Consider the following 27767-nt stretch of genomic DNA (forward strand, 5'->3'; position numbering starts at 1 on the left):
TCTTAAAGTATGAGCAGTGTTGCTGACTTCTTGATATTAAGGAATTGTCACTCTCTTTAGGTGTAACAATGGCGTATTTAAAAGTCCCCATCCTTCTGAGAAAGACTCAAATACTGACATTAATTCACATGACAAGTATGTTGATTCACCATAATTCAGATGGGGAAAGGGAAGGAAGGTGTGGAAGGGTTATAGCTGGAGAGCTTGGTCTTGAGCTGGTAATTGGTAAGTAGATGAGGGTTCATTTTACTGTTTTTGTATGGTTGGAATTCTCCATAAAATATTTTAATAAAACAACCCCTCCCCTAAAGATTACTTATGCATAACTTGCTGCCACATGGGAAAAGGCTAATAATGATGTGTTCTCAACACCAAGCTTTGGGGCTCACTTGAGTGTCATGTTCAGAGACACCTGCCCGTTTTCCAAATTAAAGTTGAGCTCCTAGATACCTCTCATGGATCCTACAGCTGCCATCATGGCACATACCGCAGCCATCTTTTAAACTTCATTTTGGTGACTTTGTTAACATCCTATGCTCTGCCTCTGAGATGGAATGGCCTGAAAAGGGACATGCTCAAAATCTCAGAAAAGAGCCCTCTGAGCTAAGAACTGTATGTGATCCTTTTGAGGACCTACACAGCTAGCACTGCATGTGTGGGTGGGGAGGAACTTCCCATGCTACTTTATAAGGTCTTGTGCTGTTTGAACTTTTTTTACATCCAGCTTCCATTACTTTTACATGTTTAAAACTAATTCATAAAAAGCTAAAAGGGGAAATGCCTACGGGCCAGCTCTCATCCCAAGAGATGCCCTCCGTGCTTTCAAAGTCTTAGACAAGCCCACTCATAGCGTGGGATGGACATTAGTGGTTGAGTCCTTCCTCCACCAGACCTCACAGGACCAGAAAGGCCAAGGCTGCAGACCAAGACCACTCTTGCGGGCATGCTGTCACAGCTTATTAGCCTGTCCTTCCCAGGCAGGGGCATGGTGGGGGCCTGGGGCATCAGTGCTGGGGTAGGAGGAGGCCTCCACTGTCTACACTTCATGAGGTTATTCCCACTTTCCAGCCCCTGGCCATTGAAGTGAAAATGAGCTGAAAAACCACATGCAATAAACAAGAAGGAGCAGCCAACAAAATCTCTTAAAATCTCAGAAATGTTCAATAAACATTTGCAGAGCGAGAAAATAAATAACATCGCGAAGGAGCCAGCAGCTCCCTTTTCCCCTCGTGTGATTTGGGCTCAGGGTGCCTGTGTCTCCAGACAAGTCACATGTCTTGAAGGCAAGCTGGCCCCAGCTCTCTGAAGGCTGCCAGCAACTGTGTGCTTCTCCCTCCTCCCACAGGTCCCCCATACCCTCACTGGACAGCTCCTGCCCTTGCGAGAGCCCTTCCAGCTTCATCACTTCATCCTGGCTCCCTTCCTAGACCAGCTGCCCAGAGTCTTGGTTCCTCTCCTCTGCTCGCAGGAGCCACTTCGCCAGCCAGCCAGCCAGCCAGCCAGAGCCCCCCACCAACCATGCCATTGAGAGCCAACAGCTGGGAACTTGGGCTCATCCCCAGCTGGGTCTGGTCAGCTTGGCAGCCAACAGGAAAATCCAGGGCCTCCGGGGGCTCTGGGAGGAGGTGGCTCGATCCCAGCCCCGGCTGCCAGACGATGCCAGCCTGTCCACTCGACAGAAAAACACACGCTGGCCGCCTGCCCCGGGGTGTTTCCAGAAGAGAAATTTAATCTAATTTACATACTTCTAGGTACATCGATAACCAAAATGTGGCCACTGAAAAAAGTTAAAAGGTCAATCAGCTCCCGGTCTCTAGCTGGCCCAGGATTGCAAAATAAAAAGATCCACGTTCCTTATTCTCTACACAAAACGCGTTTTTAAAAAAGTGAAAGGTCTAGGGAGCTATACATAGAAAGCAACAGTGAAAAGAGGGAGGGGAGTGGGGGTGGGGGGAGGAAAGTCCCATCCCCACCCCCTCCTGGGCCCCGGAGTCCCCCAAGGCTCTGGGGGGGCCTTGACATGGCAGGAGGCAGCTGTCAGCTCTGAGCTCTTCCAGGCTAGGAAGGCCCCTCTGGGGGGTGGCCAATAAGGATTTCCGTGGCATCATGGGCTCAGTGGGGGGCTCCCAGGCCCCAGCAGGCCCTCAGAGGGAGCGTGCCTTCCCCTGAGCAAGCACCGTGGCATGATGTGGTCGTTTGACTCAGGAACTGGGGGGCTGGGGCAGATCCCGGGTCTCACGAGGTGCGTGTGTGCGTATGTGTATGTGCGTGCCTGTGTGTGTGTGTCTATGTGCGTGTATGTGTGGGTGCATGTGTGAGAGGATATTCACAGGGGCAGGAGGGAACCAAGACAGGGGTCTTTGGGGTCTTTGCAAATGGCCACGGAGGGCAAACATAGCCCTGCCTGGCTGCTAGATGCAGGGGAGCGCTGGCCTTCCTCCCCTTGACCAGAGCAGCTGCCACCTGACCTGGCCTCTCCCCCTGCTGGACCAGGTGGGCATGGGCTGAAGGAAGATGCGCTGTGTGTGGCCCCAGAGCCCTCGGGCTGGGGGAAGGGCCGCTAGCTGGCTCCTGGCGCCCCGGCTGTAGTGTGCCCGGCCCCCAAGGGGAACCGGTTTGAGGTTTTGGCTTGCTCCTTTGGAAACGGAAAAGAAAGAGGGAGGAAAGGGTGGAAGAGACGGAGGAGAAAGAGGTGGCACGAGAGGGAATTTGGAATGCTTTTGTGTTAGGGCGCCTCTGCCGCCGCTGTCTGTGCCTGCGGGGCCCGGGGCTCCTCAGGCGGGGGGTCCGCTTTGGAGAAATTCATCTCCAGGATGTGCCGCTGTAAGTGTCGCACCCACTCCTCCTGGATAGAGAGGGGCCCCTGGAATTCCACCTCGCAGAACCTGTGTGGAGGGACAGAGAAAGAGAGAGGAGTGGCCGCTGCCATGAGGAGGCAGATGCGTAGCCCTGCCCACGTCCCTGAGCATCCGGCACACCTACCACTACTCAGTGTGGAGAGAGCCAGCCCAGGATTTCAGGGAAGAGGACCCCGAAGCCAGATGTTTCCTCAGGGACAGTTACCTGTATCCATCCCAGGATCAAGGTAAGGTCCCCTAATGACCCCCACCTCTATGTTCAGGGCAGTCTGCTGGCTCTGATGCTGGGGAAGTACATTGGGCTTCCCAAGTCCCTCCACCATCTGACTGAATTATAGGATCTGAGAGGGGAGAGAGCCCAGAGAGGCAGACCCTACCCCGGCAGGCTCCAGGACAGAAGGACAGCAGCTGCGGAGAAGGGGTCAGGCACTAACTCGCACCCACCCTGCTCAGGCACCCAACTCACCAACTCCCTGTGCCCTGAGGTCCCAAGGGAGGCCTCACTGAACAGGCGCCCAGGACCTGAGCTTGTGGCTCCAAAGACTTGGGTTCAAATCTTACTTCTGACTTGACCTATGTGGCCTGAGGCAGCCCATATGAAGTCTCAGACCCAGTTTCCTGGCCTCAGATGTACACCTGGACTTCGGTAAAAATGAACTAAGACCTATATTTTCCTGAATCAGGCAAACACTCGTTGAGTGCTTACCACATGTCAGACATAGTTCGAGTGCTCTATAAATATTCAGGTTTTTAAATCCTCACAGCAAATCTGTTACCAACCTCACTTTATAGGTGGGAATACTGAGGCAGGGAGTGGGAAGCTCTTGCTCAAGGTCACTTTGCTGCTAAGTGTCAGAGCCAGCACTAGAACCCTAAGGGTCCCAGCATGATGCTCCGAGGTGTTGCTGTCTGCTGAGAAGTCCCTGGCCTAGCTCCAGCCACACTCTACGCCAATCCATGAGGCTACATCTCCTGACCCCCACCAACCCCTGTCTTGTTCAGAGGCTCTTTCTCCCCCAAGTGGAGAGGTCTTTCTCCCCCATCACCCCAGGGGGCTGCATACCTGCACTTGAGGGTGTAGATGTTGCCAACAAATTTGACCAGTGATGTCTGGGGGGGCCGGGGTACCAGGGAGGGGACCGGCCGGACCCGGGGCGGAGGCTGCCGCACCTCTTCCAGCTTCTGCTGTAGATCATTGGCCTCTTCTCCCCCCCGGACTGCAGAGGCGTCTGGAGGCCGGGCTTGTCGGCGCTCAAATTCTGAGGTGGGGAAAGGTGAAGAGGAGGACAGGAGATAAGCCAGAGGGCAGGACTCCTGGGAAAGTTCCTGCCTTTAGCAAGCAAGGGGCAGAGGCTGTGGGCAACTCTAAGACAGGACAGCTGGTGACTGGATGTTGCCTGGGCCTTGGGACAGGTGGGGCAGTGCCCAGATGGGAGAATAGGAGAGCAACTGGTGAAGTGACTAAGGGCATATGTGCACAGTGGAGAACCCCGGGGACAGGTGCCCTCCCCCAAAACCCCCCTCCCACCAGCACTCACTGTTGATGTTCTGCCGCTGGTGCTCCTCGGCCTTCACAGTGCCTGGCGGGCTGGCTGCCAGAGGCCGCTCACCACTGTCGGCTGCCCGGCCAGCCTCAGGCCCTGGCTCACCCCCAGCACTGCGGCCCACCACAGCCAGGCCCCCGGGTGCCAGCCCTAGGGGCGGCCGCTTGTCGCTGTCACGGCCGTGGCCGGCGCTGCGGAATTTCTTGGTGAAGGGGCGGCCGCCCTGGATGTAGCTGCGGTAGGCCCCCACCTTCTGGGGCCGGTGCTTGATCCACTCGCTCAGTGTCTCAATGGGTGAGCCGTTCACACACCACTCGGTCACGCCAAATTGCCGCAGGTGCGCCCGCGCGTGGCTGGCCAGGGCCTTGCGGTTTTCGAAGTAAAGGCCACACAGCTCACAGCAGGCCTCAGTGGCTGCAGGCAGAGGGGGTGCTGCTGAGTCCCAGCCCAAAGGGAACAAGAGTACCCAGAAGGCCCTGCCCAGGTCAGGAGTCAGTCCCGCCTCCCACTGGGGCCTTGCCATGGGCCCCTGCTGGGGGTCAGTGTGTGCGTGGCACTGCCAGGCCCTGCAGGCCCCAGCAGACGCCCTCCCAGGACCCTGCCACCCACTGCTTACAGGAGTGGGAGGTCTTCTCGTGGAGGGTCTTTGCCTTGAAGGGCAGTTCGGTCTGGATGTAGGTCTTGGCCTTGACCTCTGCTGGGAGGAGGCGGTCCTCCTGCAGGGGCCGCTTGGCTGCCACTGAGCCCAGGTAGCCAGTGGCTGTGGGCTTGGCACCAGTGATGGGCGCCAGGCTGAGCTCTCGAGGAACCTGGGCCGGCCCAGCTCCTGGTTTGCCTGGGCGGCCAGCCATTGGCGCCAGTGGCAGAGGGGCCTGCATAGGCCCAGGAGCAGCTGTGGGAGGCCCATCCTCAGCCAAGGCAGGGGCCAGGTCTCCGGCTGGTGGCTCTTTCTTGATGAGGCACGGTTTGGACTTCTTCTTGAGGATCTCTCGCAGCGTGTCGATAGGCGAACCGTTGACAGACCACTCAGTCACGCCCATCTGCCGCAGGTGGGAGCGCGCGTGGCTTGACAGGCCCTTGCGGTTCTCGAAGAACTCACCACAGAACTCACAGCGGATGTCACGAACAGGCTCTGCCCGGGACGCTGCAGGGGATCCAGGGTGGAGGGAGGGGGAGGAGAAGGAGGCGGCTGCTGCGGCGGGAAGCCTCCAAGCTCAAGGCTAATGTTAAGTGCCTGGCTGTCCCGTCCATGCAGCCCCGACCCCAATGACCCACTCCCTTATTCGCTTTCAGGGGCCCTTGTGCACATTCAGCCCTTCTGCTTGCTCTGTCACCTCAAATGCTAGCTGGCTTCAAGATGATTCCCTTGACATCGAGAAGCAGTGAGAAGCAAGCTTGATCCTGGGCTCATACACCAGCTTGGCTGTGAACCCCTATGTTACACTGGGCAAACCACTTCCCCTCTGAGCCTGTTTCCTCCTCTACAAAATGCAGATGGAAACCTCCACCTGGAGGGAGCAGCTCCAAGCATGTGGCACACAGCTGGTATGAAATACACCGGAGCACTGAAGCAGAGGCCTGGGCCATCCTCACCTGGTCAGCACACGACTCAGCCAACTTGAGCAGAAAGAACAGTGACAGGGACAGTATGACTACCGACTGGTATACACATGGCTTCGTTTAACCAGGCATCGTACTAAGTGATTTACATCCCTTTGGAACTATACAGAGCTCAGACCATGCGTATCTTCACTCTCCAGAAAGAGGAAACTCACCGAAGGTCACACATCGCTGGAGTGGAAGAGCTGAACACTTAACTTAAACCTGGCTCCAAAATGTCAAACACTTAGTGACCGGGAATGTCAGAAAGATGTGCACCTGCCCAATTCCAGTCCTTATACTCCTGCCTGTGGTAGACATCACTAATTGATCCCTGCAATCTTTCTCCCTAGAAATCTGGCTGGTAGACACTACTGATTGATTAACGATGGCCCAAGAGGTAAAATCTTTTGGGCATCATTGAATGGCACAGTTCTGCCTCCCCAGTGTGGATGGGTAATCAAGAAGCAGCTCAGCTGGGAGGTCTGCATAGCAAGAATGCACAGCTAAGCCTTGTTCTCTGGACCTGTGTAACCTCCCTTCTGTTTCTACTCAGGGTGCTCTGGGTACCCATGAAGTGCGCGTGGGGGGCGGAGGGAGACCCCTCTACCTATTCTCACTGCCCTGCCCCCGGGGTCACACTTACACAGGTTCAGGGGGGCCATGTCTTCCCGTGGTGCCGCCCAGGGACCCTCGGATGGGTGTGGCTCCCCATGAAGGGCCCCTGGCAGCATCTCCCGTTTGATCTCCACCCGCATTTGTTCAGGCTTCAGCTTCTTGGGCAGGGAGGGTGCGGCCAGGCCTGGGAACATCTTCCGGGCCGTGGGAGGAGAGGCAGTTGGTGAGTGGCCCAGGGGGCTGCCTGGTGGCGGTGGCAACTTCTTGGCCAGGGGTGAGAGGTGAAGGTCTGCAGGGCTGCGGGTTTCCAGCGAGCTACCGGGACCTCCGCTGCCCACCACCTTAGCCAGGGCTTTCGGGCTCGGCCCTGGAGGGTTAGGGGGGCCGCCAGGCCGGGACTGGGTCCGTCTCTTGAGGATCTCCCGTAGTGTGTCAATGGGTGAGCCGTTGACATACCACTCGGTCACACCCATCTGCCGCAGGTGCGAGCGTGCGTGACTTGATAGGCCCTTGCGGTTCTCGAAGAACTCACCACAGAACTCACAGCGGATGTCTCGAGCTGGCTCTGGGCCCGAGGCTGCAGCAGGAAAAAGGAGTAATTAGCATCATGGGCAACATTAGCATTCTTGTCTGTGGGTCTCCTGGTCGGCTGGGCATGGGCAGCGGCATGCCCACAGGCTGGGGTGGTGGTGGAGGGCAGGTGCAAGCGAGGGAACTAAGGAGTGGGGCGGGGGTCAGACACTCAGCAGGAGCGAGGGGAGGCTCCAGAGAGCACGTGCCCTCGGTCCTCGCAGAGGATGGAACCAAGACTCCACAGCTCTGCGGGTCCTGGGTCCCGACAAGGATCGGGGTAAGTGGGCAGGAAGTAGTAGCCTAAGTGCCAAATACCATCCAGACCAGGGGCAACCATGGACACTTTCCACACCAAAAGGCAGCACCCCACCCTTGGCCTTTATTCTCAGGGAAAGTCACAGTCATGGAGGTCAAAGGCCAAGAGAGAGGGCGTAGCAGCCAACTGCCAACAAGATCTCTGGGCAGAACCAGCCCACTGCCAAGGGCCCCTGTCTACTCCCTGCCCCAGCAGGAAAGGAGTAGGGAGGGGGCTGCGACCCCCCCGGGAGGGGCTCCAGGGCCCGCAGGGAGGAGGGAGCGGCTGAAGCGAGAACCTACAGAGGTTGAGAGGAGACGGCTCCACATCAGAGGCCCAGAAAATGCCGGCGGCTGCGGCGGCCGAGAGGTCCTGCTTCCCCCAGGGGCTGGCCGTACCCGCGGCCTTCAGCTTGGCCTTCTTGGCCGGCGGTGGGGGGGGGAGCAAGGAGAGGGCCGCAGAGGTAGGAGGAGGCCGCCCCAGCTGGGCCAGGGTGCCGCGCCCGGGTGGGAGGCGGATCTGGACGCCGTCCCTCCTGATGAGCCCGTGGAGCACGTCTATGGGGGATCCCTTGGCGTCCGGGTCGCTGACGCCCAGGTGGCGCAGGTGGGCGCGGGCGTGGCTGGACAGGCCCTTGCGGGTCTCAAACCAGGCACCGCACAGCTGGCAGTCCAGCTCTCTGCCCCCGTCACTATCTAAAGCTGCGGAGACAAAACACAGGGGGGGGTTCACGGCCGCCACCTTGGCCGGCCCTGGGGGACTGAGGCAAGAAGACCTGCTATGATTCAAGGCTGCCCAGGCCATTTGGGGATCAAGACTTGTGCCGCAGACTTATTTTACGAGGTTTTGGGAAACAGAAAGTCCTGTTCTCTGCCTAGCCCTTTCGTATCAAGGTGAGTGTGGAGAGCTTAAGGATATGGGGTGGAGAGGTGGTGGCCAAATTCCAGTGGCACAATCTGATGCTCCCAGGCACTCTTCCCTGGGACCCCGGCTGTGGGAGCTGTGGGAATGCAAAGCAGGGACCTCGCCCAGTTGCTGAGCATCATACAGCCAAAGGCAGAGCTGCTCAGGGCCTTGCTCCTGAAAACACAGCAGACAATGGAAGCAGCTTCATGGGAACATGAGATGCCAACTGGGTCTCCCTGTTGGGCAGGGGGCCAGACCCTGGGCTCAGCCCAGGCTAACACCCACAAATGTGTGGGAAGGCCTGACTTCCTAAGGGATACCATGCTAAACCTGCTCACTGCACCAGGGAGGGAGGGGGGCGGTTCTTCCTAAACCCCTCTTTGTCATGCCCACAGGCAGCCCAGGAGGTATGGCTCCACCCATGGGCACAGTAGAGGTGCCTCTGCAGAGAGCGCCAAGAAGATGTGAACACAGGGCCAACTACAGGACCCCCCCCCCCCTGCCTGCCTGGAGGGCCCAAGATGCCCCTCTGGGGAAGTCAGGCCCACAGGAGTTCTGATTACCTTCACTGCCCCAACCCTCGGGCTCAGAGAAGGCCAAGAGTGCCCCTAAGTGGTGAGGATGACCCTGGCGGGCTCAGCAGCCACAACCAGACCTCCAGGGGGAACAATAGCACAGTATAGTGGGAGGCAGATGATAATATGCTGCATGGCCAGCCCAACAGGAGACACAGTGCTCTGACCAATATTCTGACCCAGCAGACCCAGGACATAGGAGCTGCAGTCCCCACTGGCCCCACCCTGGGCTCTGCAGCCCTCCCGGTGCCAGGACCTCCCTCAGCTCCCGGGACCCGCACTCACTGAGGTTCAGGGGCCCATCGTCCTCAGACTGGGGCCACTGTGCCTTTGGGGAGGCTGGCCGGGGGCTCAGGGACAGCTGGGGGCTCTTGTCCTCAGGATTCTTGGGGGTAGGGGAGCCCGCCAGGGCCAGTGGTGCCTTCTTGAGGAGTGGGGAGCTGGGTGGATGGGCCAAGCCCTTGGTCGAGAAGCCAGGAGGTGACTTGATGGCCTTGTTGACAGCCGGGGCATCCAAGGGCTTGGCCAAGGCAAGCAGGCCAGGCCGAGGGGCCCCAGCGACCACCTCCTTTGGTGAGTTGGACTTCTTAGACAGGCCTGGGGGCAGCCCGAGGGGTGTGTCAGGCAGGCCCTTCTGCTTCACAAGCTCGTAGAGTAGGTCAATGGGGGCTCCGCTGCTCTCCGACTCGGCCACCCCCAGCTGCCGCAGGTGGGAGCGTGCGTGGCTGGACAGGCCCTTTCGTGTCTCAAAGCAGGCACCGCAGACCTCGCAGGTAGTCAGGCTCTGGGCTGGAGGGGGAGATGGAGGCCAAGAGAGCTGGCTGTGAGGCCCCTTGAACCCTGCCCTCCCCACTTCTCCTCCTCCCAGGACTCTACTCACCCAGGCTCCCTGCAAGCCCCTTTGATCCTTAAAATGACCCTAATAAGGCAGGAATCAGCCTGTCCAGTTTGCAAGTAAGGAAACTGAGTCTCAGAGAAGGAAGAGTTATGCCCAAGAGCACACAGCAGGAAGCAGAGCCCTTCTGTGGTCCAGCCAATAGAATACTTTTCGGATATCCAACACACCAGGGTGTCCTGGCAACAGGTGTTCACAAAAACACTGACCTGCCAGTCACACGCTTCCTAGAGCTGTCTTAACCAGCCTTTGCAGCTCAACTCATGCCCCAAACACTGGGTTGGAAGGCCCAGCCACAGTCGCTGTGGTGCCCTCCACCCTTTTCTGCAGAGCCCTTATCACTGCCTGTCTCTTTCTCTGTCTCCCTGCTCCCCAATTTCAATGACTCCAAGGACAAGTACCAGATCTGTTCTGCTCTCTCACATCCCTGGAGTCCAACACAGGGCCTGTCAATTACTCAATAATGATCTCAGTATCAACATACAGACAAGACAGTATCACACAGAAGATCACGTGGCTAATGAGGGCTGAAGTCAGCAAATGAATTAGGTCTGAGTGTGAGCTCTTGAAAACCATTCTTTTCCCCTGGTTGCCCCTCCCCCGCCCAGTGAGGGTACACCTCAAGGCCATGCTCGATCAGGGCATCAGAAGCTGGACAGAAGAAAACCAGCTGTCTCCTTAGTGCCTTGGGGTGAAGAGAAAGCTGTTGACCTCACACTAACTCTAGGCTCAAGAGTTCCCTTTGAGTCTGACCAGCCTGGCCAGCACCCCCTCCTTGCCACCTGGGTCACTCACCCTTGAGATCTGGCAACTCCTGCTTGCTGCCATGAGGAACCTCTGCAGCCACTTTGCTACTCAGCCGATTGGCCACCTGCTCCAAGGGCCCAGGGACAGGCAGGCTCTTCTTGGGGAGCGGGGGGGAGCCCAAGTCCATGGCCACCATTGTGTTTTCCTCAGAACCCAGGCCTGTGAGGTTAGGAAGACAAGCTCAGCTCGGACTGGGTGTGAGCTGTCTACCCCCATAAGGACTGAGAGTGGGGGCACAGAGCCTTCTTCCTCATCCTTAGCATCTGCTCTCATCGTGGGAGGCAACTCACCCTATGAGAGCAGAGGCTCCATCCAAACCCCCAGCACCAGGATGTCAAGGCTGCACATGGACAGCACGGACCAGAAGCAGCTTCCACCCATTAGACACACACTGGTTGGGACAGTTACTCCCATCCTAGCTCTGACAAAATTCTCTGGGCAGAGCTTGTGCAGGGGAGCATGTCAGTCTTGGGAGCAGGTAGGTGGCAGTCAGAAGGGGAATCCAGTAAGAGAAGGCCAAAGTCAGAGGACAGATAAGCAATGCAGAGACGAGGCTCCACAGGACTTGTGGAGAACCTCCACCAGACAAGACAGCTGGAGCTACAGGAAGAAGTTGGGGCTCCGCAGTAGTCTGCTTCTCACAAGCTGAGCCCTAAGTGGGGTAAGTGAGAACTGGGAGCCTGAATCAGCAGGGTTCTGAATGGAGACAAGAAGAGTGGTAATCACAGAACTTTGTAGGAAGTTTCGGAGGCATCTGTTAGGTCAGGAAGCTTCCCTGAAAGAGGTGTGTATGAGAAAAGGGAGTCGAAGTTATGTTTTCATGGTCTAATTTTGCAGAGAAGTGGTCCTGAGTGGCCTGCTGAGCCCCAGGTTTAGCGTTCAGGGTACGGAGACAGCTCTGAGGCTCGAGAAACTGTGTGTTAGTTGGGGCTTTGGAGTCGTTCAGCGCTAAGAGCAGGAAGCCGTGCAGGTCCTCTGCTCAGTTTGAGTCTTACGGAGGCAACAAGAAGACAGGCGGGGGTGAGGGGCACCGGGGCCCGGGACACCGAGGACTTTGTCAAAGTCGCCGGGTGGAGTGGGCGCGTCTGTCAGATGCTGTAGGGACCGTATCTGAAGTGACTTGGAGTGGGTTCCGCGCCGGAGGGACCGCGACTGTGTTGAGGAAAGCTCCCGGGGCTCCAAGGGGAGCAGGGAACATCTGTCAGACGGGGTGAGGGTCCCACGGAGCAGCCGCGAAGAGTGTTTCTGAAGCCCGGGACCCTGTGAGCTGCGACAGGAGGCCCGGGGCCCGCACGACTGGAGGGCCTGGGTGGGGGGGGGGGGGGGAGGGGAGTCCCGGAGACTGGACGGCGGGCGTCCGGGGCGGCGGCAGGGGGCGGGCGGAATGCCGACTTTGCCCTCCCCGCACCCTCCCCGGCGCGGGCTCTTACCCGGCGCGGGCGCCGGCCCGGGCCCCGGCTCCGGCTCGGCCTTGGGCCCGTCCCGCGGCGGCGGCGGTGGCGGCGGGGGCGGGGGCGGCGGCGGCGGCGCGGGGAGGGCCGCGGGGCCCGGGCTCGGGGGGCTGGGCGGGGGCGCCCCAGCGGGCGCGCGCTCCCGGGCGCCCCCCGCGCGCGGCCCCGCCGCCGCCTTGCTCTCCGCTTTTGTCACTCGGCACTGGGCGGTGGAGGCGGCCATCTTGGCTCCGGCGCACGCGGGGCGGCCGCCCCAGGCGGGAGCAGCCGAGCGCCGAGCGCCGCCGCCGAGCCCGCTCTGCTCCGCCCCGCCCCTCGGGGCGCGCCCAGGGCGGCCGGCCGAGCACCGAGCGCCGCGAGCGAGCGAAGCACTTGTCCCCGCCGGCAGGGCCGGGGCTTGGGGGTTGGGGCTGGAGCCTGAGGGAGCCGCCAGCACCCCAGCTCGCGGAAGCACGCACGCCGCTCTGAGCGCGGCGGCCAACTACACTCCCACTCCTGGCCTGGACAGGACGGGACGCTCTCCCCAATCCCCCGGCCCGAACACCCCTAAGGCTAAAATGGGAATCCTCGGACCGCATGCATTTGCCTTAACAGCATCCAGGCTTCTGGAGCCCTGAAGGGCGGAGCTAGGACGTGCTCCGGGATCCTGTTCCATTCCCTATCCTGGAATTCTCCCTTCCGTGTCGGAAATCCTGTAAGACACCAGATCCCAGCTATAAGGATCCCACATCATCCCGGGATCCAAATGTCCCCCAGCCCTCTCCGGCGCTGTCCTGCAAGCCTACGGAACTCCCCACGCGACCGCTGGCACCCCATTTCAGGCACAATCTTCTTCTCCCCAACACCAAACCGATTGCCCCCAGCTGTTCCTTGACAGCTGAGTGAGGCCAGAAACTGACCGTTGCTCCGCCCCCAACCCGGCACCCGCCCCCGACGACCCACTTAGTGATTTGGGAGATACTTCTAAAAACAACGGTGCAGGGCGGGTGCCCAGACCTAGCCTTACTCTTGGACATCCTTCCCCAAGGCAAGGCTTCCAGGATCTTGGAACCACTCATTTAACAGCCCTCTGGCGAACCAGGTGTCAACTGAAAGCCTGATCAGAGCGCCCCCCACCTCCCTGTGGACAAGGCCAGGGCAGTACCAGACTGAATCCTGACATCCCAATGGCTTGGACGTCTGTCAGCGCTAAGGGCTGCCACACTGGTCTTCTGATGGAAACAGGTTAACCAGAGCTCAACCTGACTGCTGGACACATGCTGCCATCCCTCAGGGACCTGACCCAGTGCCAAGTAAGGAGTTTGAGCCTGACACTCAGGCCTCTACTAGAGTGACAAAAAAAGAAGAGGGCAAGCCTGTAGCTTACAAACTATGGCCTGTGCCCCAGCCGTCCTCAGAACCAGCTCCACTTCTCGGCCACCCTCGAGACACCACAAACCTAGCCAGGTATGTGAGCTGAATGCTCAGGCGACAGCCTTCCGGAGAGGCAAGAAACCTGAGGTCGTGTCCCTACTCTGCCTCTTTCCAAACTATGACTTCAGCCAGCCACTATGTCCTTTCTGTGACTCGGTCTCCAAGCAGAGGGGGCTTTGGTAGCACCACTCTCCACTTTGCAGACCCTCAGGTGCCTTTCACTGATAAGGGGGTTTGCACATGGATCCAGTGGAGTTCAGAGTACAGATCTAAATAAGACCCTGGAAGCTCCAGGTAGGAGAAACAGAAGGAAACCTCAGCCCCAAGCAGCCCCTGACACTTGCCCCTGTTTCAGGAACTTCTCCATTCCCCAAAGCCCACCTACTCCTCACTGCCAAGTTCTTTGCTTTGAGAGTCAGTAAACTGTCCAACAAAGTCAGGCTTTTCCAGACTGGGTACTTCACCTTTCCACTCCCTCAGTGGTGCTCAGTCCTAGGCTCCTTCCCCAAAATATTACTTCTGGATTTCCCAAGCTGTCCTCCATGGGGAGACCACCGAATATGGTGTTCAGAAGTCTAGCTCTGCTGCTTTGTGGCTGTATGGCAAAGCAGATGACCTACAGTTTCCTTATCCACAAAATAGGAACACAACAATCCTTAACCCCACAGAATGGTTTCAAGGCACGAATGAGATGAAGCCTTAGTATACAACAAGCACTCAGTTATGGGAGAGGTTATCAATGCTGCTGGACAAAGGCGGCACCAATGAAAATCCAGAATGTAGACTCTAGCTCTGTAGTGCCTGATGAGTTACAACTAAACTCGTAACTAGCCACATTTCAAGCCACATTTCGTCGGGCATTGGAGAGCTAGAGTCTACAGAACACACATCTAAAGAACCTTCCCGGGGCACCTGGGTGGCTAAGCGGGTTAGGCCTCTGCCTTCGGCTCAGGTCATGATCTCAGGGTCCTGGGATCGAGCCCCACATCAGGCTCTCTGCTCAGCGGGGAGCCTGCTTCCTCTTCTCTCTCTGCCTGCCTCTCTGCCTATTTGTGATCTCTGTCTGTCAAATAAATAAATAAAATCTTTAAAAAAAAAAAAATAAAGAACCTTCCCATCTCAGAAAGTTCTAGCAGACAGCACTGCTCTAACCAGATGATGTTTTTAAAAGCAAGACTGCTGGAGCCTGACCTGTCTGGGGTTTCGAATCATAGCTCCACCCTTCTGGCTGTGTGTCCTTGGGCAAGTTAATTAATTTCATTGTGTCTCAGTTTCCTCATCTGTAAAATGGGGGATAATAATAATAACACCTGCCTTATAGCGTTGTTGTGAGGATGTAAATAAGTTTGTGTTTGTAAAGTGCTTAGAATATATTTGGCTCCTAAGAAGAGCTGAATAAGTGTGTGTTAAAATCACTATCAGGCAGGGCAGGGATAAACTGGATCCAGAAGTAGCCCTGGCCCAGCCCCAGAGTAAAACAGAAATCCTCCACGTGGCAGGGCAGTTGTAAGGACAGCTGTCAACATACTTTGTAAAGTGACTTGAAACACTACCAGGAAAGCAGAATGGCAACTCCTCCCCCTCCCCCCGCACATCTCTCTGGGCCCCCAAGAAGGGTCAGGGCCCCAATCCAATCCAATCTACACCCTCTCCCCTTACCATCTCCATAGGCTGGCCCAGGGTCCTCAGCCCAGGTGGGTGGAAAGGGCACTGCGAGAGGTAAGCGTGGCCGACGCGAGGTCAGGAAGCTGCTAGGTGACCCCCCAGGTTCGCAGCCCAGGGGGCTGGGGGGCCGCTCAGCAGCAGAGGTGGCCAGCAGCTCTTGCAAGATATTGATGGGTGACACGGTGAGCTCCCAGTTAGTGATGCCGAAGTCTCGTAGGTGGGCTCGGGCGTGGCTGGAGAGGCCGGCTCGCGTGTCGAAGCCAGCCCCACAGAAGTCACAACGCATCAGGCTGAAGGTGCCTGGGTCAAAGTTAGCCACTGTGGAGGGAGAGAGGACATGGACTACCTGGAGGAGTGACTCTCTCGCCCCCAGCCTCCCCATTCCCGGGGCTGCTCCCCACCCCCTAAGATCACACAGCCTCCCTTTCCCTTTGCCATTCACCCTCCTGCCTGAATCAGTTCCCATGTGCTCATGCGTCCACTAGTCCTCCCGCTCCAAGAAGCCTTCTCTGTCTGACCCTCCAGGTTTCCCCTCACATGGTTCTCAGCATCAGGGACTCCTCCCTCAGAAACCCTTCTCCTGTTGTGGATTTACAATCCTTTGGCTGAGTGTTTGATTAATATCCTTCTCGCGTCTAGAGCACAGGCCTCTATTTTTTGCTCACTGTCACTCTGGTGCTGTCAATTAAATCTTTGTTGAATGAAGAAATGGGCAAACGGATAGGATGCTGTTCTGTGGGAGCCCGATTGGATGTCCCCAGGTGGAGTCAGGGACCTCCTCTTGGCTGCCCCAGCCCCTGGCTTCCGCCATCACAGCCCTGGTCACTCACCATTGTAAGTGCTTGGTTTTGTGGCTGTCTGCCTCTTGCCCCTTACCCCCTGAGCACGCACATGCGCGTGCGCCTACACACACACACGCACACACACACACTCTCTCAAACACCACACCAGCACCTTCCCCAAGTGGGATCCATGTCTGCCAGCGTCAGAACCCCCCAGGGCACTTGTGTTGGAGACAGACCTCCAGAATCAGAACCCTGGTGCCTGGGAATCTGCATACCTCACAGGCTGCCCCGGGGGTTCTGAAGCTGGTCAGTGTCCCACACTCCTATTACTGGGCCTTGAACTCCAGGAGAGCAGGGACTGCTGTTTCGTTCTCTGCTGTGTCCCCAAGTGCCCAGAACAGAGGGGTTCTCTCTCAATAAATATTTGTCGAATGAAGACATCAGTGACATTCCCTGCCTGGGGCTGCCTCCTCTGCTCATACTCCTTCCTCCAGCTGCCGGAAGGGCCAGGGCACTGGGGCATCCCCACACCTCCACTGATGCGGTGGCCTCTGCTGCGGCTCCCAGTCTTCCAGGAGGGGGAGGCCCTGACTTCCCCCTGCTTGGCACTATGGGGGCATTTAGAGTGAGGGTTGCTTGGTTCAGAACTCAGCTGCCCTGCTGTGTGTCTCTTGGGCCTCGGAGGGAGGTGGTTGCCGGAGCGAAGCCTCCCTACCTTTTTTCTTCTTCTTCTGGAAGGAGAACCTGCGCTCAATGGCCTTCACCTCCTCAGCAGAGATGAAGTGCCGCACATTGTAGCTGACGCCCACACGGTTCAGGTGGCCTCGGACATGGTTGGCCAAGCCGATGCCATTGTGGAAGCGATCGGGGCAGTAGGGGCACTTGCGCTCCTCGTGCTTCAGTGCCACCTCCGGGTCCCCGTCCAGAAGTGCATCCAGCCCCAGCGGGCCGTCCAGTGGTGTGTCGAGGAGTAAGAAGTCGAGGGGGTGGGCGCCCCCCAGTCCCAGCTCCTCGGGCTGAAGCCTTGGGGGCACCCTCGTTGCTGCAGCCAAGACCTGTGGCCCCAGCTTTGCCACCAGCACAAGCGGCACCATCCCTCGGAGCTGCTGCTGCTGTGCCCGTGAGGCTTCAGCTGCCCTCAGAGCTTTCCGGAAAGTTCGCTTCAGGTCCAGGGCCAGCTGTGGGATGAGGCTGGGTGTAGCTAGGGGTAGAAAAACCCCATTTTCGGGGGAAAAGTCCATTTCTGAGGCCAGTGGTATGTCTTCTTCCTCCTCTTCGCTCCAAGGGTGTCTGTGGCTCCCCAGCTGGGCTGGGAGCCCCTGGGGGTGGATCATGGCCTTGTTTCTACTGGGCTGTAAGGAGTAGGGGGCAGATGCTAGAGGTGAGGGAAAGGCTGGCCTTCCCAGGGGCCTCTGGTCTGCGCCGTGCAGAAGTGGCTTTGACAGTGGGAAATCCCTCATGCCCAGCTGCTGGCAGCCTGGGCCAAAGGCCAGGCTGGGGTCATATCCAGCAGGGTTCTCCTGCCATGTGGGGGCCAAGAGCGGTTCAGCTTTGCCAAAGTAGTCCTCAGCAGCATCAGGGAAGCGGGCATATGCATCCTGGCTGGTGCCTGGCTGGCTGGCAGGGTCCTCCTCGAAAGCCTCTGCATCCTCCTCCCAGTGGGGGTGGGCATGCGCAAGCCTCACATGCTCCCTGAGCAGGCTCTCGCTGGGTGCAGGGAAGCCGCAGAACACGCAGCCCCTGAGCCCCGAGGAGGCTCGGTAGGGTCGGTAGGTGAGGGTGGTGCCATCGGGGCCTGGGCTGCCAGCCCCACTGCCGCCCCCGAAGGGCTCCCTGGCAGGCTGGCCCGGAAGCTCGCGCACGTGCAGTTTGGCATGTTGCACAAAGGCCTTGGAGGAACTGGTGCCAAAGATGCACTTGGGGCACTGCAGCCGGGCCTCCCGGCCTTCATCGCCTGGGACCTGCTTCAGTTTCTGGATCTCTTCGATGATCTTCTCCCGGGAGGCCTGGTGCAGCTGCCGGTGCTGCTCTAGGGCTCCAGGGTCGGCGAAGGCCCAGCCGCACTCTCCACAGGCCAGCGGGGCCAAGTCGGCAGGGGGTTCCTGGCCCGGGGCTCGGCGATGCTGGCTCATGTGCTCCAGGAGGTGCTCCTTCTGCTTGAAGTAGATGCTGCACTCGATACACGGGAACACGGCTGGCTCCTCGTCCTCGTCCTCATCCGGGCTGGCCACCCCCTTGGCCACCTCCTCCAGCAGCTCACACAGGTAGGGCCCCGTCCGGATCGGGGGCAGCAACGGCTGCAGCCGCTCCACGGATGCCTCTGCATTCACTGTCCAGGTCTGTGTGGCCACCTCTGAGGCCGACCTGGGCAGGCCCCATTCAGACGGCTGAGCCAGCCCTTCGAGGTCTGCCAGGGGCTCTCTTGTGTCCACCACCGTCACATCCAACGTCTTAGTGGCATCTTCTACCGGCACGAGCACTGTTCTGAAGGAGGTGAGGGGCAGGGGCTGGGGCGGCAGGTCCAGGTGCAGCCCCCCATCCTGGGGTGGGGCCTGCTCATCAGTGTCTCGGAGCCAGTCGAACCTGGGGTGGCCCCGAGGGGACTTCTCCAAGAGCTTCGCTTCCCCCTGATGGTGCAAGAACCTTCTAGATCCCTCAAGCTCAATGTGGGGCTTCACAGTTCTCACAATGACCGAGTCCTCGAACCTCCGCTCAGATGGGATGCCCTCCCTGGCTTCCTGGGCCAGTGGGTGCTCCCAGGTCCCCTGGCCATCAGGGGGGCCAGGGAAGTGGCCCAGGAGGTGGGGTGGTGGGGAGCCCGGCTGGAAGTCCAGGCTGCCTCCATCCCAGCAACTGCAAGGAAGTGCCAATGGGGACAGGTTAGCCACAGGCCTCAGTTTCCCTTCCTTGGGCAGGGGAGGGGGTCCTCATAGGCAGTCCAAGACAAGCCCCAGAGACCCAACCTGAGGGCAACCTCAGAGGGGCTGGGAGTGTGGAGGTGAGGGCGGGGAGACAGGGGGAGTGGATGTGGCTCTTCCAGAACTATTGGGCCAAAAACGCATTCAGCTCCCAGGATTCACCTGTCCATGAAGCCCAGCCACACTGCATTGTGGGAGAGTGTGCAGAGTGTACCAGGGGTCACACCAGGGTCACAAGGCATGTATGTCCTTAAGTCTGGCGGCACAGTCAACTCTCATGTGTCCCCCAGGAGGGCCCAAGGCTCTGATCTGTGCCCCCAGCTGCATAAGACCAAGAGGTTTTCCCCAAATTGGGGTGAATTCGTTCATTTCGTCTCGCTTTCCAGCAAATTTCGTGCAACTCTGTGGCATCAACAGCTCAGGGGAATGCCTTTCTCCAGCAGCTCCCCTCTTAGAAGGGCAGAGTCAGGAGTGGTTGAAGGACTCTGCTCAGCCTCTGGCCCCGAGGACCCTGACCTCCTCTGGGGCAAAGGAGGAGGCGAAGCAACCTCACTGAGCCTCAGTTTTCCAATCCTAAAAAGGGGAACGAGTCCCCCAAACCAGGAGCCTCTGTGTCCTTTGCAACATCTAAGGAACTTTCTCATATCCACAGTCAAAGAAAAGTTCACCTGAGGTGTGTGCTCAGTCAAATGGTCAGAACTACAGCACTTTAAATGGGGACCCCGACCATGACCCCGGGAAGTGTAGGGGGAGGAGAACAAAACTCTGTGCTTTGGGAATGCTTCACTTCACCAGATGCCTGGTTCCTGGTAAGCCCACAATCAATGTAGGTTCCTGGTAAATCTCCCTTCATTTTCAGGACCCCGCCTCCAAGAGGGGCTATCGATCACACCTGCCCAACAGGTATAGAAGTGGGTTTCACCAAGAAGAAGAGCGGAAATCACAGGGTCACCTTTCTCAGCCCCATTGGTGCCATGTGATACCAACAGGACCACCTACCCTCCAGGGCCATGGTAAAGATTCAGTGGGGTAAGCCTCTGCCAAGAGGCTAGTCTACAGCAGGTGCTCAACAAATGGGAGCTCTCATTAACACACTGCAGAGCTTACTACTTAAGAGCACCCACCAAGACTTAAAGGGTCACTGCTGTTACAGTTGCTGTCAGTTCCTGCTCCTGTCCAACCTCCCTGGGGTCCTCAAGGCCAGTTTGTGAGATGCATCTTAGGGACTCTATTTTACAGATGGGGAAACTGAGGCTTAGAGAGGCCTGGCATCATTGTAAGGGTCACCTGGCAGAGACAGGACTCCAAGGGTCTAACCTTCAGGCTCCTGTCCCTCTGGCCCTGCTCCTGGCAGGGATAATGAGAGTTGACTGTCTGTGTTCATCCCAGTCTTCCCCACCCCCTGCACATGCCCAGGGGCTTGCCTGCTGGGAGCCACCTCCTCCTGCCTGGCCTCCTGATTCCCTCCTTTCCCCTTCTCACTCCCCGGGGGCTTCCTTTGGGCCTAGGTGCATCCTGCTTGCCCCCCTGCCCTCCCTGAGGTCAGGGCCAGCGTGGCACTCACCAGCTGCTGATCCGATGGGTGGCGGAGGTGGCACGGGGGAGGGCTTCGCTGAGGCCGGGATGGGGCTGCCCGTCTGCAACAGAGAGGGGAGACCCTGAGGGGCGGGGTCCCCCTGGCCGGGGTCCTTCACAACACCCCAGCTCCGGGAGCCCTGCCGGGCACCTTGGAAGGGCCCTGCTGGCTCCCTACCCCTCTCTGAGAGGCCTTTGGCCTCTGTACTCCTGAGCCTTGAAAGGGGTCTCTTTGGAGGAGTCTCCTGGGGGGGCCCTGGGGGCTTCCTGCCTTCAACCATCCTCTCTTTGACCCCACCCAGCAGCCAATGTGATTTTTTAAAATCACACCCTGGTAAAAACTCACTTGACTTCTCATAATACCTCTGATAAAAGCCAGGGTCCCAGCCACTAGCTACAAAGCCCTGTGGGGTGGGATGTCTGCAGGTCTCTCCAGCCTTATTCCCTCTCTTTACCCCTCACTCACTCACTCTGTCCTGACTCTTCTTGAGGCCTCAAGCCCACCCAACTCTTTCTGGCCCCGAGGCCTCTGCATTGGCTATTCCTTCCATCTGGAGAGTCCTTCCCTGGGCACTGACCAGAGAGAGCCCCTGTGACTTCCTCCCTGGTCACCTATTTCATTTCTTTATTCACACTCTCCAAAATCGCCCGGTTCCTCTTGTGGAGACCTGCCTGCGTCCCTGCTGGTGCAGACGCACCTGCTGAGGGCAGGGACCTTTTCAGCCTCATTCACTAGCATCTCAGTGCTTGGCCCACAGCAGGTGCTCAATGAATACTTGCCAGATGATGAGTGAGGAGCTCTACGTCTGAACTGCAGAGGGCCTGTCCCTGCCTCCCAGGCCCCCTTCCAGGCCTAAGTCCTAGAATCAAATCCCCTCCTGGGACCTCTCACACAGATAGAGCCAACTCTCCATTATCCGCCTATGGAGCCAACGCCTGGAACGACCACAGGAATCCTGGCCTGTGCCTCCTCTGCCCGCCACACTCGCCTGACATGGGTGAACGTGCCAGCTGGGGTGCAGGCCAACTGCCTGGGCCAAAGTTAACACACAGTGGGGTGGGGGTGGGGGGACTTGCGCCCCGTCCAGAGCCTGACAGATGCAATGGCTGGATTAGCTTCAACTGGATGATGGTCCAGAAAGAGGGCTAGGGCCAGGGCTAGTTCTTTTCCCGATTCCCCGTGGTTCAACTTGCCCAGGAAACTGAGAGCTGACTGTCAGGAGCCAAAACATCAGAAGTGCCATTCAGGGGATTGTGGGGGATCAGAAAGTCATGGTCACAGGCTGAGGGTCCTTCTACAGAGCCTGAGAGAAGCTCTGTGACTGTCCCATGGCCTCTGGAAGGTGAGGGTGGCAATGGGGGGGGGTCCATACTTTACACCGGCTACAGCTGTCTCGTGGCCGCAGCATTACGGCACATGGGGCCGGATGATTTTCTGCACAGCCTCCCCGGCCCCTCCCCACGAGATGCTGGAAGCCTCCCCAGCCCCTGGCCCTGCAGTCATGATAACCCAAAGTGTCTATAGATGTGGCCAAAGTGTCCCTTGCAGGCAGAATGACCCCCATTTGAGGCCCACAGGAGTCGACTGATGGGGAGCAGGGTCAGGCCGGGGGGATTCTCAAATGCAAGGGTGAGCGTCAGGGTGGGAGGTTGAGGCGGATGTTGGAGAAGGTGTGAGGCTGGGAAAGCAAAGCCTGGACCAGCCAGGGGAGAGAGACCCCCCAAAATGGGGTCTCTTGAAAACACAAGATCATAAATGTGAGCTACTTAGGGGTGGGCAAGTTATTCAGTGGCAGCAAGCCCCTGCACAGCCTAAAGGTGTAGTCTGAGGGAGCGGGCATCCTGCTTCTGATTCTGGGACCCCAGCTGCCAAGATTCTGGGCGTCCCAGATTCGTTGATTCTGCGACTGGCGTTGTCTAAGGATTCCACGAGCCAGGGGGCTGTGTTGGCCTCTTTGAGCAGCTCCAGCGAGGCTCCTATTTTTAGTGGCAGCATTCTGAAGGAAGCAGGCCAAGCAGGGCCCTGTGTCCAAGACACCTGGAGGCTGGGGGCTTGCCCAGGGGTTTCCAGGGCTGGCGGGGATCCAGAAGTCCCTGTAGGTCAGACGAGGTGCCTGGATACAGCCCTTGGCAGTGGCTGTGCCAAAGGGCCCTCATGGACTCCTGCTATCTGTGGGTCCCCGAGAGGGTTTGAAAATGAGAGAGGGAAAATGAGAAGAGCATCCACGAGCGGCTTGAACCCTAAGCCAGGCAGCTTGGCAACGTGGCCAAGAATCTAGACTTTGGAGGCAGACAGATCCAAGTTCAAGGCCCAGCAGTGACTGAAGGGCATGCCTTTCCCACCGCGGCTTGAACCCTAAGCCAGGCAGCTTGGCAGCGTGGCCAAGAATCTAGACTTTGGAGGCAGACAGATCCAAGTTCAAGGCCCAGCAGTGACTGAAGGGCATGCCTTTCCCACCTGTTTCCTCCTCTGTATAAAGGAAACAGCTACCACCCATCTTGCAGGGCCAGCGACGGATGCCAAGGAGATCATACAGTACAAGCTCCATCCAGAGACGCGGCGGAGGGGGAAAGAAAGGGCTATGAGGGTGCCCGGGGAAAAGGGGTCGGGGCTAGCTCAGAGACGTCCCAGGTTGGAAGCCGGAGGCTGGACTGAGAGCCTCAGGTCTGCTCACTCCATGCTCTAAAGTGCTCCCCAGCCTGGGGCCCCACGCGAGGCCAGAGATAATGTGTTGTTCGTCCCCTGGCACCCTGGTCTCAATACCAAACACGCACCAGACTCCTATCAATCCATGTGGACCGTCTCAGCCCCCCAAGCCTTGGCTGCACCCAGAAGGCCAAAGAGAGAGGTGCCAAACGTCAGGCAGGGGCTGTAAGGAGGCTGTGGGGGCTCCAAGCCAATAGCGATAGTGTAGGACAGAGAAGGCAGTGGAAGCATCCATGTCCAGATGGAGAAGTTTGGAAGTACCCTTGGGGGTCTCCGAGGGCAGGGTCGGAGTGAGGGAGGGCCCAGGCTTCGGGGTGGGACAGCAGCCCCAGAGGCTGTTCCTATATATAGGCATCCCAAGACTCCTGGAGCAGGTGTCCGAACCAGGAAGGGGAGTCGAGCAGATCAAGAGGGGCAGCAGGGGAGGCAGTGTATCCCAAGTTTAGGCCCTCCTCTAACCTCCAGGCTGTGACCCCACCCTGGTCAAGTCACCCCTGTCCCATGGCCCCATTTGCTCAGGGACATCATTAAAGGTGGGCCTGGCCCCTTTTGGCAGCCACATTGCCCTCTTCCCCAAGTACATGCGCTGGAGCCTGGTTGATTGCCTAGAGCGAGTGAAGACGCATCTACCTACCTACCTACTTACCTTCCCCCTCCCTTGCCAGACTTGGGGCTTCTGCCCAGTAGAGAAGAAGTGACCAATTCCTCACAATCAGACCCAGAGAGGACTCTGGAAACCCAAACCCTGCTTCCTGGGCTCTCATAAAATCAAGGTCTCAGACCTGCCAGGGCTGGCCAGGACCCGGAACATAGTCCTGCTGATCTCTAGGCCTTGGTTGCTAATGGTTTGGAGGAGGGGGTTGCTAAGATTCCCTGAGTGCTGATATTCTCACCCTCAGCAGCCTCACCCTGTGTAACACATTTGGGTGTTATCTATTACCTCAATGCCATTGCTTATGTGAAGCCTGATGCCTAGACTCCTCTGCCCTCTTTGTCTGACTCACTGTTCCTCATCCAGGACTCCAGATGGCCGCTAGTCTGGGGCTGGCTGGGCTTTCCCCACTGCAGCCCCAGCGACTATGTCTTAACACCTGGTGGCTGGTTTGTCTCCCCAGCACCAGATGGCAGGGGTCCATGAGGGTGAGGATGGAATGTGTGTGTGGTCCCAAGAAGGTACTCTGAAAATATCTGAACATCATGTGTGTTGTTAGGGCTGAGTTGAGGCAGGTCGAGGATGACTTGACCCAGGGTGGTGGTTCAAGATGAGGGCTATCACGCCAGGTTAGTGCCAGCCATGGGACCGTGGGCAACTTACTTAACCCCTCAGGGCCTGAATTTTCCCATCTCTAGCACGAGATGGTTAAAGCTGAAGCTACCCTGCAGGGAACTTTTAAGAATGACATGAGATGATCACGTAGAGGGCTTGGCACATAGGAAACTCCTGATGAGGTACATGGAAGTTCCTGGAAACCAAGGCCTGTAGGGCAGGCCAGGCAGATGAAGAGAGACATCTGGTGCATCAGCCTGCATTGCCCTCACCACTCTGCTGCTCCTGCCTGGTCCTTGAACACACCAGGCTCCTCTTCACCACAGGACCTTTGCTCCTGCTGTTCCCACCACCTGGCTTGTCTTTCCCACCATTCATTCAATGCTCCACTCAAATTCCACCCACTCAGGGAGGTTTCCCAGGTCCTCCGGGCATGATCCTGGCACTCCATTTAATACATTTATGGCATCTGTCACTACCCGACCTTACATTATTTATATCGCTGCTTGCTGTCTGTCCTACTATAATTTCGGGTCTCTCTGGGAAGGGAGTTTTGCCTCTTTTGTTTATGGCTGTATCCCCAGCACCTAGAACACAGCCTGACACATAGTAATTGTTGAGTATTTAATGAATAACAAGTCTTGAGGTGGGAACAGTGTGAGATCCCCTTTTGCTGAGTAAACCAAGGCACAAAGGGGCAGCTGGGGTCCCTGACTAGCCAGTCTCTCCCCGGCCACTAGAGGGCACATGTCATTTTGGCCCATGGCTCAGGAGCAGGACTCACCAACACAATGCAGCAAGCGGGAGCTGGGATTGACCCTGGGAATGGGGTATGCCTGGGGAACAAGCGGGCATTCAGGGCAGGATGCTCTGGGTGCTAAGCTGGGCACCTGGACCCAATTAGTGTGCTCAAAGGAGGGAACCAGGCCGACCCAAGTTCAAATCCCAGCTCCTAGCCACCCACTGTGGTGTGAGGGGATAGTCACTGGCTCCCAGGGCCTCTGTTTTCACAACTGTAAAATGGGAAAATAAGCAAAGTACAAAGAGAAGGCTCTGGACGCAAGTAGAATCCGAATCCCATCTCAACCCCTGGGTTGACCTAGCCCTTTCTGAACCTCAGGGCCAGGCTCCATGCTCCCCCAGGGCCACAGGGCCCATCCTCTTACCAGAAATGCCACCTCTGCCATCCAGAATGTCTCGGGGTCCCTCCTTGGTGACAGGCAGGTAATGGGTAGACCGGAAGATGCCACCTTCCCCTTCGGCAGCCTCGGCCCCACCTTCGATGTCTTCCCTTGGTGCTGGGCCAGGTAGTCTCTCAGGGCCACGCGGACGATCTGGCGCGGCCAGGCCGCCTGCCAGGGGCCCATCCATGGATGCTCTCTACCTGGCTCCGCTCAGTTGCTGGGCTGGCTCAGCAAGGCATTGTAGGTCTGGGGGCAGAGAGACAGGTGCTTAGGGGAGTTGGGAAAGGGATGCTGCCTCAGTTTCCCCTTCCTTGAAGCCCCAGTCCTCACCCATGCTGCTCAATGCCTCAGTTTACCTCCGAGCCCAGGAGAGCTAAGTAAATGGTGCTGAGGCTTTATCCATATGCATTGTATGGATGGCCATACAATGGGCTTTATCCTCAGTATGCCCCAGTCTCCCCACAGGTAACTCCTCTTTACATAGCCTGTGTACTGTACTGCCTCAGCTTACCCCATTTTTACACATACAAACTCATGCACCTTGTTTTCTCCGAGCATTAATCCTATCACTTCTCCCAGGTGCCTCCCTTCATTCACACGCTGCTGCACTTTTCCCAGTTGTGCCCTCCCTTCCATGCACATGCATCTCCTGTGCCCATGCCTCAGCATGAATACCAGCCACTTCTGCACTCTGATCCTATTCACTATCCCAAGTGCTCCCATCATTACCTCTGCACTTTTCCCACACTCCAACCCCCATCCCCTCAGGACCTTAGGGTTCTCATTAACCCTTTGGCACTCACACACAGCCTCAAGTGACCCCAGCATTAACCCCTCCCCTTATCCCCAACATCAACCCTCATGCATACCCAGTCTGGGCTCCTCCATCCCACCCTCCCAAGATTTCTCTCGTCCGCGGACAAAAACGACGGATGGGCTCCTGGTCCAGAAATGAGGACCCTGGGGAAGCCGTGTGTGTGCGTGGGGGGGGTGCTGTCCTCTCCACCTATAAATACCTTCAAGGTAACGGCAGAAAGTGAAGGGCAGGAATGAGGCGCCCTCCCCAGGGAGATGGTGGGGAGGCCGGGCCCAGGCAACCGGGGCGGGGCCCGGGCTCCAGGCCTGGCTGCAGGCGCTGCCCTCGGGGGCCTGGGGGCTCCCAAGGGGCCAGTCCGTGGCCTGGCAGTCGTGGCGGGGGTCCCTGCCCAGGCCCAGAGGAAGCACCTGCGGGTGCCCACCGGGTGGGCACTGCCCGCGGGGAACAGGCGGGACCGCAACTTCGGAGCACTTTGGCAGCGTGGGAAGGGGCCTCCCGCCTGGACGCCCCCCGGGGGTCGCAGGGGTGGGGGCGGCGACGCGCCAGCGCACCCCTCGTTGGGCCAGGGTCCGGGAGACGCTCCCTCTGCCCGTGCACTTCGGGGCGGGAGACCCCGTGGGACGCGCGGAGGTGGGGGGACACCTGCCCCAAGACCCCCGCTCCTCCCCCCCACCGGAACGGCCCCGCCCCCGACAAGGCCCCGCCCCTGCAGGCCCCGCCCCCGCCCCCCGCCCCGGGGGGTCCCGCCTGGCCCGGCCCGGCCCCAGCCTCCCCCTCCCCGAGCCGGCTCCGCCCCGCCCGCGGGCTCCCCAGGCCGGGCCGGGCCTCACCGGGGAGGCGGTGCCGCCGGCCAGGCGCCGGGGTTCGAAGCTCCCCTCCTCGGTGCGGCCGTCGCTGCCGCTACCGCCGCTGCCGCTCCCGGTGCCGGTGCCGCGGCCTCCGCAGCCGCCGCCGCCTCCACCGCTCGGGGGACATTGTCCCTTTAAATCGCTCCCCCCGCCGCCCCGCCCCCCCGGCGCGCCGCCGTGACCTCAGCGCGACAGCCCCGCCGCGCCGCCATGATGGGGAGGTCCAGGCCCCCCCTACAACACCCCCCCCCCCACGCCGCCCTGAGGGGGGGCGGTCAGCGGGCGCGCCGCCATGTTGGGAGTGGCCAGGCGGGTCACCCTTAAAGGGGCCGCGCGGTGTGAGAGTCCAGGTAGAGGGTCTGTTTCCATGACAACACACTTGTCCCCCTGCCCCCAATAGCTCCTCTTCACCCTACTGGTTCTTCCAATGCTAGGCCTGTTATAGCACCAGAAGGGAGGGGGGCAGA

General features: G+C 58.6%; 1 protein-coding gene across 8 annotated transcripts; it reads right to left on the reverse strand.

Moving 5' to 3' along the window:
- Positions 1-1138: 1138 nt before the first annotated feature.
- On the reverse strand, positions 1139-27437 carry WIZ (WIZ zinc finger). Of its 8 annotated transcripts, none has more exons than XM_059160304.1 (13): positions 27283-27437; positions 25618-25881; positions 20467-20539; positions 16700-18837; positions 15194-15517; positions 10659-10829; positions 9254-9757; positions 7790-8188; positions 6648-7196; positions 5019-5546; positions 4397-4816; positions 3922-4117; positions 1139-2885 (listed from the first exon to the last, which is right to left on the reverse strand). In XM_059160304.1, exons 2-13 carry the CDS (start codon positions 25820-25822, stop codon positions 2726-2728), a joined length of 5667 nt encoding a protein of 1888 aa, XP_059016287.1. In that variant the 5' UTR covers positions 25823-25881; positions 27283-27437; the 3' UTR covers positions 1139-2725. The 8 variants fall into 8 exon arrangements, with proteins under 8 accessions (XP_059016287.1, XP_059016288.1, XP_059016289.1 ...); XM_059160305.1 differs by lacking the exon at positions 27283-27437 and adding an exon at positions 26652-26671; XM_059160306.1 differs by lacking the exon at positions 10659-10829.
- Between the last annotated feature and the right edge of the window lie 330 nt (positions 27438-27767).

This window comes from Mustela lutreola, chromosome 2 (genome assembly GCF_030435805.1).
Source record: "Mustela lutreola isolate mMusLut2 chromosome 2, mMusLut2.pri, whole genome shotgun sequence".
NCBI lineage: Eukaryota > Metazoa > Chordata > Mammalia > Carnivora > Mustelidae > Mustela > Mustela lutreola.